A 17,059-nucleotide genomic window follows, 5' to 3' on the forward strand; every position below is an offset into this window, starting at 1 on the left:
AGTTGAACCCAATTAACCTAATTCGATGCTTGTCCATACTAAGACATTTATCTTCGATGTTACACAAAATCCTTTAGGATATTACAGAGAAAGCGATAAATAGGCTGCAAAGGTTATGACATTAATTTTACTGTCATCCTCATGCTTTAAGCAGACATCAAAACTAAAAACCTCATCCTCTGGGAAGGAAGAACTACCTGAAAGTAATTATAGGACTTATTATCATAACAGTATTAAACTAGACCACTATGACCCTAACCAAATTTATTTTTGGTACCTTTTGTTAAAAGAACAAAGCTTCTCAATGACAACTGCACCTTCTAATGCAGTGAACATTAGTTCAGGCACTGGAAGAAAGCATTAAATCAAATCTTGTAATTTCATATTAAGCTTAATTATGAATTTTAATTTAAAACTAAGCATGTAAAGAAGTGTTAGTCAAATATTATGTAATTTAATTTCAGAAGGAAAACATCTAACTAAAAAGAAAAATTAAATACTTAGTACAGTTTAGAAAATACATTCTCCTGACAGAAGCCAATGAAATGCCCATTTGTATTTCAAAAGCAATTTTATTCACTTCATTCTTCACACCTGCTCTTTCACATACTGTGCCACCTTGTAAATGAGTGCCATGCAAACAGTATTTCCCAAAATTTAGAAACTTTTAAACTGAAACCAAGTTCCCCAAGAAGCCTGAATGTATTGCATCAGCACAGCTTCCAGGAAAGTTGGCAAAATCCACTGCTATATAAAGACCAAGTTAGACTTGAAATAAAAGATTAAAACATTGAAGCTATGAAAAAACAGAGAGGAAGACAAAAATGACAGACACAATGACAGACTAGTGTAACACACAAAAGCATTTGTTCAAGCAAGTGTATTTGCCAAAAGCCTGCAGTGCTTGGCTACTTCATAAAATCAAGCACAAGGCATTAAGCCAATTTGTTTAAGATACAAAACCCCCTTCCAAAATCCTAAACCCCAATAACCAAGCAATAGCTGATTTGCATTTCTGAAAACCTGAGAAAATATTCTGCATTTCACTATTCACATCTTCAGTCTCAAATGGCTAATTTACTCCATGTTTTTTATTTCACATATTTTTACATCAGGAGTTAATCCTGTATCAGATCCTAGTCTTCCTATTCTATATCCAAAGAGACATGCATATAGTCACAAACAACAGTGTGTGAAATTGCTCACTGCTTATGTTTCCATACTTAGATAATTCATCACGGAGAAATGTGTGTCCATGGCAGAATTCTTTTGGCTGAGCCCATTAGATGACTTCAGCAGAACCACAAAAAGAAACAGAACAGTACAAACCCAGCAGAACCTAAAACCCAGGCTATTTATAAACTTTTGGTCATCCTGTGAGATGGACCAGTCCGAGCGCATTTCCTGAACTTCAAGCCTTACATGCACTGAATGCCACAGTGGCAATCCTGGACAAAAATGCTTCTCTTCATACTCTGCTGGGTGATGTGGGGAATGGTTGGCTGGCAAGCCCACACTCTGCCCATCTGTCAGAGTGGAACTGTGCCTACACGACAGGTTCTATGCCACTTTCAGTAACATGTTGCTGAGAATAAAAGCTTATTTATGAAACAACATAGGGCAACATCAACCTTCAGCTTAAAATAGCAGGCAAATGAAAAATGATTGCTTTTCTTGAGGAGATAAGTCTTTTGAAATCAGCTTGAAGGTTTTTCACTTGTATGAATAAAGATTAACACACACACTACATGAAATGAGGCTGTTCACACATTTTCTACTATTGTGGACAAACTAGCATACAGTCTCACTAATTATTATTTTACAACTATAACTATCTCCAAAAAATGAAAATTCAAGGAACTGCAAAAAAAAGTATAAAAGTGAAATTTCTCAAAAAGACACTGGGAGAAGAGAAGGCTAAAGAAGGTGTATTATTGATTCTTCATTTTATGAAATGTATGTGTATTAAAATAAAGTGGACTTAAAGTTTTTATTGCTACAAATAACCCCAACTATTTTCCATTTAGGAAAAACAACTCCATTCCAAAAAGAAATTCAAAAAAGCATGGTCACTATTATGCCTAATATTAGAGAATTAATTGAACGTCAAAAAATAACATCTTTTTTTTTTCAAATTTCCAATTTAAAAAGACAGATTGTCATATTATGTTTTCCTTAGTAAATCCCTTCTTGGTAGGAGTGTTCTAAATGCCACAAACTGGAGACTCATATAAGTTCCATGTCTGGGTTAAACATCTTTGTATTAAAAGGTCAAAGCTTCTGATTTAAAATACAGTCTTGGTTATTAATGGTGTGAAAGTAACTGTGAAATGATGAATCAATACAAAGTGAAAGATTTTGTTTTTGATTCTTAGGACAGCTAGAAAAAATAGTTCTGGAAACTAAAATTTCATTTTTATAACATACCACATGAAATCTACACTGTCCATAGTCTTACAATTTAAATTCAAATTAAACTTAGTATTTAAAACAAAACAAGAAACAGAAATGTGTACCATTCTTAGTGGGTAATGACTAATCTAGAATTCATTTTAAGATTCAAATAGCACAGTTCCTTCTAGTCCTTTTTCTCCCCATGTTAACCTGGTTCTTAATTAAGCATTCATTTATTGCTTGGGACAAAACTACTTAGAAACTTCGCTGGGATTCTCAACAATGCAATTTCATTCAGACACAATCTATGTATTTTACACTTCTGTTAGCAATATGTTACATCATTCATAGTGGAATTGCTGCACACCACCACAGTTTTCAGTTTGCAATACCTCATTAAATTGTGAGACTTTTTGACTTTTGTTCATAATCGATTACTCTTTTGATCTGGTAAGACCAGACTGCGTATTTTCTCTCACTGTGTACCTGCTACTGTACATTAGCTTTCTTTTCAGATAAACAATATCATAAACACTAAACAGCAAATTCAGTGGAGTTACACTAAAATTTTACAGAACCAGACAAACATCTATGATTGTATACACAGCTACACACAAAATCATTCAGGTTGGCACAAATTGCACTTGGTCATCCCATCCAACTTCCTTGCTTAAAACAATATTAACACTCGCCTTACAGCTTAGTCTGGATGAGTCTTGAAAACATCAACAACTGCCTTTCAGAAATCACATTGTATTTACTAACTGACAGCAAAGGGCAGCCTGAAAATGACAAGCTGAAAATTTGGCTTACATAGGGCAGATTTTTCCATCAATTTCTATTGCAAAGTTCTTACTACACTTAAGAACTACCTAAGCCTCCCATATTTCATATTTAATCCATCAGTTATGCTGATGGATTAAAGAGAACTTCAGTGATTGGCAGAGAAGAAAGGTATTTTCTAATAAAATGCCATATATACTAATGAATAACCTGTTTTTACGCTATAGAAGACCAGGTTATTTCAAAGAGCAGAAGGAGGTTAACATACAAAGGTATCAACCAAAATCCTTAAAGACTAAAGGAAAGACCATAAAAAAAACATTAGTTATATTTCACTTGGGGATTTTTTATCTTCCTCGACTTCAACATTTGAAGAATAATCTATTACTAGTAGTGTTACAACTTCCAGTGAAAGCTTTAGGATTCTGTTAATTTTAGACTGCAGAAAGACATTGCAGGTCTGCAAAGCTGAAAGGAGAGTGAGTTCTGTTCAATTTGGTAGTCCTAACATATTCTGGAGCTACTTGATACCTCAAAACATAACCACACATACAAAAAATTTATTTGAATGTGTCAGATAACACAGCCCTAAAAATTCCATTAATAATTAGAGGATTAAGAGTTATATTCACCCACACAATTTGACTGATTTACATTTGAAATGTGATGCTGAATTCTTCACAGAATCACAGATGGCCCTTAAGTTTTGTAGAGAAACAAGAAATAGTCAATCACTTATTCTATTTTGACTGAAGTATTTTTGGTTATTTCAGCACTAATCTGCATCCCTCTGATAAAACTTCCTGTGTCATTCAGTAAGGGTTTTGTACAGTGTTTCATTATTTTCATATAATCTGGGTATGTTGTTAATGTTCTACTTGGAAGAAAAACCTAGCTTTAGCTGACAAAAAGCGAAAAAACACTTCAGGCTTTGCAAGGTGAATTGCTTTTGCAATTCTTACTAAAATAATGGAATTATTTCTGATTTTACAGCTGCAAACTTGAACACAGTACTCAATTTTGCTGTGGTACCAAATAACAGCATCATCTACAGCTGTTTCTATAAGAATTTCCATTACAAGTTTCTTAAAAGGTCAAGAAAGCTACATTGTGGAATTTATAAAATTAGTGCAGTAATATCCTCTATACTTTATAAAATGCAGTATGTTTTTTAAGTTCGATGTATTGCATTCACAGACCCAAGCAAAAAAAGCATTCAAGAACTAACAAATTAAAATAAAAATTTTTATCAAGAGAAAAAATTAAAAATAATGGCCGTTTATTATGACTATGCTCAAGCAATAAATGACCTAAGCCAAAATGGGATGTACTTCCAAGATGTTAAAATTCAAGCTGCCTACCAACTGACGACTTTTTGTTTAAATTCCCTCGCAAAAGGGCTCATCTCTAACATACATTCAAACCTCTAAGACAGAAGTTAAGAAACAAAAGAACAGAAAAAAAGGTATTAGTACCAAAAAAAACTAACACTGCCACATGTCCAATACCATTAAAGCAAACTAAATTCTAAAGCCTAATTCCTCTCAAACAAAAAAAGCTCTTAATTTGAATTATACACTGAAATATTTAGTGATTTATGTTGAAGGAAAAAGGCTGTTTTCCACAGCTGAACTCAAAAATAACTTCTAAGTTTTTACTGAAGAAATAGAACTCATTTCAGCATATATAACTGTTGTGAGGTACAGATGGTCCTTGCTGATAGCCCTGTAGTAAAAAATATTCTAAGTAATGAATCAGCTTCCAATTCTGCTAGCCCAGACTGTTTTAGGGCTAAGGGCGGGTTTTTTTCTAGATTAGTTGAGTATCCAGTACACTTCAAGAACACATATGCTTTTAAAACCACAGATGCAAATACAATAGTTGGATATTTTTTATAACAATACCCAACATTAAAAACATTGCTCATGTTTTTAATGTAAAACTATGAGTTGTAACTTATGTTTCCCAAACATGATCCTAGTCACCAGAAACAAATATGTGTTTTACAGGCCACACATAAAAATCTAATGACTAGCATAAGCAACTTCCATTTTACTCAACTTCCACCTTTACTGCCTCCCAAGCATATAATAAACTGCTCTACATGGGAAAAATCAAACAGTAATTTGACAAATTAGAATATCATCTCACTGAAGCATTCTCATAAAATTCAGAGCTCCAAATTTAGTGCAAAAATTAAAAGGTCACATTTTATACAAGTTCTGTCACAGTAGGTGCCTTTAGTGTTAAAGAATATTGTGTAAATTTTATACTTGTAGATAAAAAAATCCCAACACGCAACCAAAATTATCTTGCATAATTAAGGGCAGTTCAACATCCACAGCTGAAGATGTGAACTACAGCTCTGGAACCCTCGTGAGAGCTGCAGCCAGGGAAGTGACAGCCCAGCTGAGAGCAGAGCACAGGCAGCAGAGGCAGCATCTGCCCTCCCTGTTGCTGCTGTGCCCAGACTAATTCATACAGACCCCAGCAGAGAGGTTCAGCTGTTCGCTGCATTCTTTGCTCGGTCACATCCCTCTCATTTTCTGGGAAAGCACTGTCACCACTCTGATGGATTCTCCTGCAGGAATGCCCCAGTTCCCTGGTTGGAAGCTCCTAGAGCTCTGACCCAACTGAAAAGGCAACTGCCGGGCTGAAGTGACTAATGTGCTATTCATTTTAAGAACAATCAGAACATAACAGTGTATTTTCTATTCATTCTGGTATAAATACATTTTTAATACAAACAGGAGAATTTAAATAGACAAGTATTCCACAGACATAGCTAGTTTTGGTGACATGCTTTATTGACTAGCATCAAGAAGCACATAAAATATCAGCTGTTGTTCAAACTGGTACACCCTTCCTAGAAAATATACTGGACAACATATTCTATGGTTTATTTAAATTATTCTCTTTCTTGCAGTCTATTATTGTCTATCAGCATTATGTTACTGATGAACCATACATACTAAAAAACTTTCACACAGTTAAAAACACAAAAAAGAGTAAATCAAAACCCAACCTGCCCTAGTTTACTGCCTTCACTCACTTAGCTTGTGTTGTTCCCATTGTGCAAATAGTCCTTGCCAAAATAATTTTAATTTTTGTATCCACCACCCTGCTTGTTGTTTGAGAAACGTTAAAGGCACAGAGCTTCAAAGGCTATCGGACATTTTTAATGAAGTGTCCTTAAAACATGTTCACGGAGAAAAAATGTGAAATAAACATGTCAAAATTATTCCTGGATGCTGTCCAGCAACCAGCTGTGGTGCACAGTCTATGCTAACCCTGGGAACATTCTTCTTTCTCTATGGGCCTCCAGCTTTGTCTTCTGTTCCTACGGATATTTGTATTCCAAATGCATTCACTTAAATCTCAAACTAAGCAAGACCAAACTGAATTAGTACTTCAAGAGGAAAACAATTAAGCATGACCAAGCTTTTAAAGCAACTAGGCTTTTTTGGTTTGACACACAGTACCTTTTCATTAATTCACCATACAAACCATGCTGTGGGACACCTACACTGCTCGAGTCATGTCAAGCCTTCAAATTCTAACACTGAAGTTCTCCTCACTTAGGGCAATTAAATAACCAAACATCTATTTTTTGAATAGCAGCCCTAATTGTTACTTTAAGTCCAAATCCAAACTCTGCTAGTCATGCTCACTGTCTGTAGATTACAGCAGAGTTCTAATTATTTAAGACACTGCTCAAGCATGCACTTAGAGATTTACTAAAGGTAAAGGTCACAAAAGAAAGGCTAAGGAAAAAGTGGGCCTAATGCTCAGCAGAGAAAGTGAAGGAAACCATGGAAGAGGCTGAGGCACTCATGAAATGTTACCAACAGTAGGTGAAGATGCAGTTGTACAAATCCCCAAGATCAGAAGGGTGCATTCAGTAGTGCTGAGAAAGCTGATCAGTGCCACCACAAGGATGCACTCTATCATCTTTTAAAAGTCATGGCATCAAGGGAGATTCCCAAAGACTGAAAAATGGCACATAGCCATCTTCAAGAAAGGCAAGAGAGCATCTGGGGAACTACAGGCCAGTCAGTCTAATATGGGTTTACAGAAAGGAGTAACCCCATGCAGCAGTACAATGCAGGTCTGACTTGCCCACTCTCATCAGCATTAATTATTCAATTCTCCTTTAAATCTTCACTGACAGCATACTACTATCAGCCTTTTCAAGGTGCACTTATTATACTTTCTAAATTTGGGCACATTAGTTCCCCTTCACCTCCAGCCTTCTAAAATTTCTCCACTGTTCCATGATTTGTTAAAACTCAAAATGAATAATTCATACAGCTTCTAAGCTTTTTTTCCTTTTTAGTATCTGTAGGTGTCAGTGCAGCAGATTTAAAAACATTTAACATTAATAGTTGCTGGTACAGTGATAATACATTTTTCCCATCACTAATGATGGAGGTGGTGAGATGTAAAAGCATCATCCAGCCTCTTTGTGAATACAGAACAAAATATTTATTGAATATTTATGCCTTTCTCTGCACAGCAGAAATTTATCATCCTTGCCCAGTATTGGACTTCTATCATTACTAAGCTTTTGTACCCTTCAAGAACATCCTCTATATTTAAAGAATTCCATTGTACTCCACTGCCCACAGATTTTTATTAATAACTTTACCTCCTTAATCTCCTGTCTCCAAGCCATACAGTGCTTGCCATCATCAGCTCCGTATTCTTTAGAACTGTATTGCTTCACTCCCTTCCTTACCTTGTTTCAACCAAACAAATCATGCTTCCTAAGAGAAGAATTGTTCTGGGAGTAACTAAATGAACAAGTAGGTGTCAAGCAAGTCACATTTTTATGCTCAAGTACTCCTTGTTTTTTAAGTCTGCTCTTCTTTTAAAAATTTAAATTCGAGATATGTGCATGCAGAATTTTTTCTTGGCTCCCAACCTGCAAAATTAGATCACAGCTCCTAACACACCTGCTCTATTTATTTTACATGCCTCAGAAAGAAAAACCTGTACAGAAGACAACAGAGTGGCTTTTATTTGTTTGAAAACTGTCAGACAGCTATAAAGAAGCATTTTTAAAGCTTCAGAAATTGATTAGCAGCCAAGTGATTTATCAGCACGAGTTCTCAATACCTGCAACACGCTGAATTCTCATAATTTTTCTTTACTGAATACAGAATGACTTTTAAGAAACTACTTATCTTCCTAGGATCTGAACTACACTGATAAAAATTTCCAATATATTTTTTCAGATAAACATTGGCACAGTACTACTCTACTTGTCTTCTGAATGGTGAGAACTGTTAAAGCAGGCAACAGAACATTTAGTATACAAGACCACAGAAAAGTCTGCAAGATTTTACTATGACATTTCACTTTTCAGAGGTTCTCTAATAAACACTCATTAAACATGTTTTAACATAAAATTTATTTCAGTCTGCTATAATTTTCTTTACACAGCTGTGATTTGGTTTTTTAATCTATTGTTTTGCTTTATCTCGAAAACTTGCACTAAATAGCAAATAGAGAAGCCTAGACAAAGAACACAGTATCCTTTAAGATTTAGATAAGGATTTTAATATGGAAAGAACATTACCAAACATACTTCTGTAAAAACAAAAATCAATGCTTCCCTTGCAGCAAAGCAGAAAACCCTGCATATTATTTCTACCACATTCACTTCTGCTCTTCAAAGTCATTCACCTTTCACTACCAGTGAAATAATGTAAGATATGTGTTGTAAACTTTGTAGTTTTGAGATGTGCACTGGGTCATGCCAACAATCTGCATCATCCTCTGTATCAAACATTCATTCATCCAGCTCAACTACTTCTTTTTAAGGCACTGGAAGGGAGGAGGGGAGATTAAAAATAATGGTGATAACTGCCAAAGACATTCTGCATTTTTCCTCTAAGCTATTTCTGATCTGTGTGAATTCACTTGCTGCATGCAGGCCTCATGGCACATACCATGGAAATGTCAATGATCATGCCACAAGTTAGAACTGAATTAACCTTAAAAATGAAACACAAAATTGCAGTGACAAAGAGCTCCCTTCAAACTCACAGTCCTGTGATAAATCTAAAAATACAAGTACTTCCATTGATGATAGTTATCTTCAAAGATAAATAAGCATATATTTTTTTCAGTATTTCTGGCTATATAATTTTTTTTTTGCAAGTATTTCAAAAACTGTTGGCTGCAATAGCTGCAGCACCTACGTTTTTTACGTAGCACGAAATTCACAGACTGGAAGCCAAATTGATTTTATACAGATGGAAGAATTGAGCTTAAGTTTCTGAAATGTGAAGTTTTGGATAGAAACTTTAGTCTTCAGTAAGTAAAAAAAAATTAGACAATATGTATACATTTAGCAGATGACAAAACATAAAATTACTTTGAGCATCAGAGCAGATGACAAGAACAGAATTCTTCCTATACAGGAGAAACACTTGTATAATAAGGATACAGTGTATTCTGTTTTCTAACATCTTTCAAATTGCTAAATACTTTGTAAGGTTCTCTGTTTTCAGACTATTAATCTAAAATGGTAAAATTAAAAAACCTTAAAAATAGAGAATCACAGAATATCCTGAGTTGGAAGGGACCCACATGGATCAGAGTCCAACTCCAAGCTCTGCACAACCCCATTCCCAAGAGTCACACCCTGTGCATGAGAGCATTGCTCAAATGCTTCTTGAATTGCATTGAGCTTGGTACTGTGACCACTGCCCTAGGGGAGCCTGTCCCAGTGCGCAGCCACCCTCTGGGTGAAAAACCTTTTCCTGATATCCAACCTGCACCTCCCCGACACAACTTCAGGCCGTTCCCTCATGTCCTGTCACTGGTCACCACAGAGAAGAGATCAGTGCCTGTCCCTCCTCTTCCCTCACAAGACTGCAACCAGGTGTCCCCTGAGTCTCCTCCTCCGCAGGCTGAACAGACCAAGTGATCTCAGCTGCCCCTCAAGGCCCTTTGCCATCTTTGTGGCTCTCCTGTTTATGCTTTCTAACAGTTCTGTATCCTTCTTACACTGTGGCACCCAGAACTGCCCCAGCACTCGAGGTGAGGCTGCCCCAGAGCAGAGCAGGACAATCCCTCCCTTGCCCGGCTGTGCTGATGCCCCCAGGACAGGGTTGGCCCTCCTGGCTGCCAGGGCACTGCTGGCTCATGTTCAACTTGCCATGGACCAGGGCCCCAGGTCCCTTTCTGTGCTCACCAGCCTCTCATTGCCCAGTTTCTCCATCCAGGGTTGCCCCATCCCAGGGCAAAGCCCAGCACTTTGCCTTGTTGAACTTCATGTGGCTGGTGACTGCCCAGACCTCTGGTCTGTCGAGATCTCTCTGCAGGGCCTCCCTGGGAGCATCAGGCACACCGGGGCAAGGGAGGGGATTGTTCTGCTCAGCTCTGCATGGGCTCAGCCTCTCCTGGTGGCCTGTGCGCAGTTTTGGGCACCACAACAGGAAAAAAAAAAAAAAAAAAAAAAAAAAAAAAAAGCTTTTAGAAAGTATAAAAAGGAGTGAAGGACCTTGAGGGGAAGCCATACAAGGAACGGCTGAGTTCACCTGGCCTGGAGGAGACTGAGGGGAGACCTCATTCCAGTCTATGGCTTCCTTGTGAACTCTGTGGTGACCAGTGACAGGACATGAGGGAATGGCCTGAAGTTGTGTCAAGGGATCTTTAGGCTGGATATCAGGAAAAGATTCCTCACCCAGAGGGTGGGTGGGCACTGGAACAGGCTCTCCTGGGCAGTTGTCACAGAGTTCAAGGAGTGTTTGGACAATGCTCTCAAGCACAAAATGTGACTCCTGGGGCTGCCCTGGGAAGGCCCGGGAGCTGGACTTTGATGATCCTCGTGGGTCCCTTCTAACTCAGGATATTCTATGATTCTTTCTGTGCACCAATGGCAAACAGCATAATTCATCAACATTTTAGCAGTACTTAACACTCTTATATACAGTTCAAGTCAAGAAAGCCACGGAGATAAAAATTGCCCTTAAAAATCCAGTCAAGAGGCACTCTGTGACTAAACAGCTTGTGAACACTGAAAGTGAGAAACCACTGCACTTGAAAACAAAGCGCCTTCAGTTCTACCAAATGTGCTATTACACCGGATGTGTGTTAAATTTGTTTACATGTTACTTTTTATAGCCAGGTTTCAAACTGAGGCACTTAATCTATCCTTAGATAAGTAAAATGAATTAATCACTATCAAATCCTAGACACATTTATGCATTTTGTCACAACAGTAATTTACATGTCCTCCCTAAGAGAGAGCAACTATGACTATAAAAATACAGTTGACTACATTGTCTGAAAGCTTAAAAAGCTCCACTAATTCAAATAATTCCTTATTTCTATAGCAGTTTGTTAAAACCAAAGAGTTTCTTTCTCTGCACTACATACACTTAAGCTTAGGTCCAGTTCTTCCCAGCTTTGCACCTATGTGCATCACCTTGCCTCTAGTACATTACAGACATTTAAGTCCACAAGAGTTTTAAGTTACACAGACACAGAGGATAAACAGAACCAGCTTACATCCTGTAACATGACTTCTATACAAAAAGCAAGAGGCAATTCACATAGACCGTGAAAACACAAATTTTTCATGGAAGAAAATTCATTACCACTCATGATACTTTCCACCACAAACTTGAAATTCATAATGGAGAGTCTGGTTGGTTACATTCTAAATATTTTACAAAATAAATTCAAAACAGATTACATTTAATTACAAAATAATGAGTAATTCTTCTCTACCTTTATCCAAGCAGAAGCAAAATTAAGCAGGTAAAGAGAATGGCAAGATGAACTATACATCCTATTGAATAGGAAATAGGCTTCAGGAGAGTTTGCCTCTCAACTAACTCTAAATTCACTTTTTTTACAATATATGGTCAAAAGTAAGCTGTTTTGGGAAAAAAAGCTTTAACCAAAGTATTACCCTGCTGCACAGGAAGCCTATCATGCTTGCAACATGTTTAACACATAAGCAAGTGGCTAAAGGTAAACCCTCTTCATATGAAGTTTCCTAACAAATCTCAGGCATCTGAAGACAAGCAGGCCACAATAAAATGACAGTGTAATTGGAAATTACAAGCAGCATCTTCTTCTGTCCAGTTATACTCACCTAATGTTTCATGGTTTTTTTCACATAACTATTATATAAATACTTTATTCCAGGACTGGATTTCTTTGTGTTGAATAATACCCCATAAGAATATCTGGGTTCAACAACAAAAATAGACAGATCTGACAGCCAAGTTCCTAGTTACATGATGGACTATGCAATTAACAACTAGCCACCACACTGACTACATTCCAATTATAACTAAGGCATCAAATTCAAGACTTCCTGAAAACACAAAAAAAAAAACATTAAAATAAATTCTTCCTATCATTCACTAGCATAGCAACATAGTCAACAACACACACGCCAACTGTTTTAACTTCTATTTATATAGTAAAGCACAGGCATCGGAGTTCGTAAGAATTAAACTAAGAAAAGGGCTCAAATTGATACAATTTATTACCTACAAACCATTTTCTTCCAGGTATAATCATATAATCCCACTGAGCTCACACTTACATATCGACAAGACTTCAGTCAGTCAGTTACAGAGAAGACTTCTGAGTATCTATGTTGCAAGTACAATAATACAGCTAAACAAAATAGAATTACTTGCAGCCTGAGAATTTCACAAAGCAGCCAATTAAACGCACAGTTAATAAAACCAGGATTATGACCCAAAAAAAGTTACCTCTAACAGGATAGTAAGATACAATAAGATAATGAGACTGCTCTAACTGAAGTATCAAAATTCAGTCTACTTCTTGAACCAACAGAGCACAGAACCTCCAACTACTTTCTCTGACATTGTCAGTAACAAAAAAAAAACCCCAAGAAACAAACCAACTCAACACTCACCAGTGTCAATGTATCAGCACATTACAACTCCTCACACCCTAAAAAAACCCTGCCATCACAACCTTTCATCTGTCTTGGCACTGTGAGAAAACAGCATAAAGGTCATGGAAAACAAACTTCACTCACATTCTTACAGGTGTCTCCTCCACATTAAAGCTGAAGAGCAGCACAGAAAACCTTTTGGTGCCTCTGCAGAACAGAACACTTCAGTTCCCACACACTGAACATTTTTCAGTAGTATACAATCACTTCTACTTAAAAACAAAATAATACCTTGGGTTTATTGTTTATACACCAAAACTGAAAATCATAAGAAATACAGGATAACAGAACTATGCAGGAAAGATAGAACTGAGTAAGATTCTGGGTTTTTTTCCTTTTTTTTTAAGATATGCAGCTACTGCAAAGAATTCAAAAGAAAAAAAAGAAGACTCAGCTAAGTAGTTCTACATTCAAACAAGCTTAAAAAGATTTGCCAATTATATGGTCAAAAGTAAGAAGCTACAGTCAAAATCTGTCTTTTTTATATCATAACCTATTTTCCAAATGTATTAAGAAAAAATAATCTTCAATGTGAACTCACAGTTATTCAATCAAGATTCAGCAAATTCTAAACCCACACACTTAATTTGTCATATATTTTGGCTGCTAAGTCTGACTCTAAAAGAGAGATGTGCTACCTTATTATTATTTTTTTTAAAGATTTCTCTTGGGATTGCACAGCAAAGGAATGAGTATGCAGCCTATCTTACACAGGAAGGAGAGATTTTTATCCTTAAAAACAGGAGGTTCGCCCACATGATCACCTGGGACAAACTTGGCCACTGCAAGCAGGCTAGAAGGTTATAGGAGCCTGGGAATGTTTAACATCAAGAAAGTAATTACAGCCCAGCAAGATCAGAAGGAATTACACAGGAAATGTGAACAGTAACCCTTTCATGCCAAAAAAAATCATGAAAAAAGTCAGCTCTCAGCTGCCAGGCTGTACAAACCAATTGCAAAATGCAGGAATGGAAAAAACACTATATATTACTAGGCTATAAATTCCCAATGATGTGATAAAGCTACACCTCCATGAAAAGAACAAAATCCCTGGTCTTTTTTTCTTGCCATGTATATGCAGTATAAATAAAGCCCAGAAGAATCATGAGAAAGTTGCAAACACCACACAAGAATGGTCAGTTGTCTCTTCTGAACTTTTTCTTTTAAATTTATGCTGATCCAACAGTGTTCCCTCTAGAAGATAGTCAAATATCTTGCTCTTATTTAGTCATGGAAAACCTCTGTCCAAAAGATGTAAGGCATTATTCAAGCAAGAACACTAACTCTCCCCTTTACCTATACAATAAAAATGAATCTCCCAAATTCTGAAATAAATCCCATAACTCAGCAGAATGGGCTCAAAGTACTCCACGTATTTGCTGGTGAAACAATTTCTATTCTCTAGGGACATGGGGAAATTTGAGTAATCTGACTGCAGTTCAGTCTAGTTAGAAAGCCTTCAAGTGTGATATTGGAAAGTGAACAGTGATCACATGCCTGTCCTTCACAAAGAACTGGGACCCATTTCAGTGAGACAAGAGATTTTTTTCCTAAACTCCTCACTAAGGAAAATAGAATTCCTTTAAATCTACCAAGACATAATGCAGTACATAACCCCAGTCAAACAAGAGATGAACAAAGCAACCAAGCACTAATGTTTCTATTAATTTATTGATTAAAATTACCATGATTACATATCCTCATTAAATAAAAATAAGCTCCCTTAAAATGAATTCTAGTGTATATCTGCTCTACTGAAAAATTAGATTAAAAGGTACTTTTACAATTAAAAAAAAGAATCATTGAATTATCTTACTTAAGTAACACGCTTCTTCAGTTCTTAAAATTACAAATCAGAACAGCATCACCACATATTGCAGTGCCAAAACCACTGTATCACTTTAGCTTCTTTTCTTCCAATCTTGTGATTCAGGTGTTCCCCTCTACCTTCCTTTACTACCAAAGCCTTTATTTTCCCATCTCTTCTGTTGGATTCTGTTTGGTTTCCTTTTCCTTACCTTCACATCTTAGTAAGGTGGGTGGATTTTGCCATCACTAAAGCCACCTGCACAACCAATTTCTGCATGGCTGAAGCCTACTCAGCTACCTGTTCAGTGGAATATCTAAATAATAAAATCAAGGGGGAAAAAAAGAAAATACAAAAGCAGCACATGATTTCAAACACATGTATGCAAATAGGGCAGAGACAGTGCAGTAAAGAAGCAACAAGGACAAGAAGTAATTGCTGACATTACAGCCTGCACAAGTAACAATGAACAATAACTCCCATCCTTCAGGAGATAAAACTGAAACATGAAACAATTATTATGTCCTCTTCTTTTACTGAGATGAAGGCTGAAAAGAGACAAGCACCACAACCTCACTCTGGAGACAAAGGGAAAGTTCCATTTTCTCCTGCACTAAACTTAATCCCACTTCTAAGGATTGGTGATTTGCAAAAATAAACTGAACTAGCTTTCCCAGTCAATACACGTGCTTCAAAGATTAAAGTCACTTCTCCTAAATTTGTCTGTCTCCACAGCAGATTAAAGATTCAATAGTACAATATTCATACAAGATGTTAGCCAAAAAAATTGCAGTAGTGGATGAACCACTAGTTTTTCAACAGCTATAAATGCAACACAAATCTATCTGCAGCATACACCACTGTATATGGTTCATTAGTCAGAAAAAAGGATTTCAATTTTGTTGCAAGATACTCTGTTTTCAAAGGACTTGCACGTGTAAAGCAAAAATACTCTCAGTGATGTTTTTTTTTCAGGTCAATGTGCTTAAAACCACAGCCTGTCTTCAGCCAGGTCAACTGACTGAAGTTTATCAGAAGCCAGGAGCTACCTACAGGGGCTATTACTGTGCAAATGAGCTGGTGGCAACAGCCATGGGAAGGGTTCCCTGTACCTCCCAAGTGTAGGCAGCACATCAGGAACTGAGCATTCCTTTCAAAACATGAACTTGCAACTGACTCATCTGCAGCACTGTGGCTCAGTGGGCACTGCATAGGATTCCTTTGCAAATCAACATTTTCCACCTGTCCAAATCTGCTCTTTGTGAAACCACGGTAGAATTTGTATCTGAAAACTTGTAGGAGCTGAACTCAGCGATCCTTGTGGGCCCCTTTCAACTCAGGATATTCCACAACTCTAGTGTACCACTACAAGTAATACTCTCTAATTGGGAGATTATTGGCATTCATCTTATTTCTAGAAAAAAATGTAATTAACTTTCAAAACCTTAAAGTAAAAAATGTTGTATTTTGGGCCTGTGAAAACACTTTATAATGAAAAAGTGAATTCCAAAGATACTAATTTTGAAAATTACTATGCTTATAAATACAGTTATTTGTAATGTGACTAGATTTCAATAGAAATTTAAAACTTTCTCATTTAGGAGATCTACAATCAGTCAACCTAACACAAGTTAATATTCCCACCCTGTGTCTTCCTCACTCCAAGTATACAGATTAAACATTTTCTCCTTCCCAATCCAGAGCATCTTTCTAAAAATAGTTGCCAAAGACTGAATTATCAGTTAACTACACCACTGACACACAAGTCTTGGAGAAAGAGAGGCCAGTAAAGAAACCTGAAACCATTCTCTGCAAATATCCTCCATTAGGCAGGCATGGCTATTCTCTCTCAACCATTACTAATATCTATGAATTCTTTAGGTTATCTGTTAATGTTGCAATTATCAACAAATATTTTGGAAATAGTCTTTCTAGTGTTTCAAGTTTGAAATGTTATGAAGAGACAATTCAAATAAATTGTTTCCATTACTGAACAGCAAACACTTTAAAACGTCATTCCACTTGAACAAAAAAAGGCTCACATGCCCAAATTAATTATGTCCCTCATCACTGAAATCCCTCAGGGTTCAATAAAACTCAGGATACTTAGCCTGTCCTAT

At 36.7% G+C, this 17,059-nt stretch overlaps 1 protein-coding gene across 6 annotated transcripts in view; it reads right to left on the bottom strand.

Moving 5' to 3' along the window:
- The window catches only part of ZNF438 (zinc finger protein 438), a 49,867-nt gene that overhangs the window by 22,969 nt on the left and 9,839 nt on the right, over positions 1-17,059 (bottom strand). The window contains exon 3 of one of the 6 annotated variants that reach the window (XM_056484940.1): positions 10,382-10,597. The exons of the other annotated variants lie outside the window; for them this stretch is intronic. Within the exon in view, the coding sequence (XP_056340915.1) occupies positions 10,382-10,423 (42 nt within the window). The 5' untranslated portion in view covers positions 10,424-10,597. The remainder of the gene's footprint in view (positions 1-10,381; positions 10,598-17,059) is intronic. 6 annotated transcript variants of the gene reach the window in all.

Source organism: Oenanthe melanoleuca, chromosome 2 (assembly GCF_029582105.1).
Source record: "Oenanthe melanoleuca isolate GR-GAL-2019-014 chromosome 2, OMel1.0, whole genome shotgun sequence".
NCBI lineage: Eukaryota > Metazoa > Chordata > Aves > Passeriformes > Muscicapidae > Oenanthe > Oenanthe melanoleuca.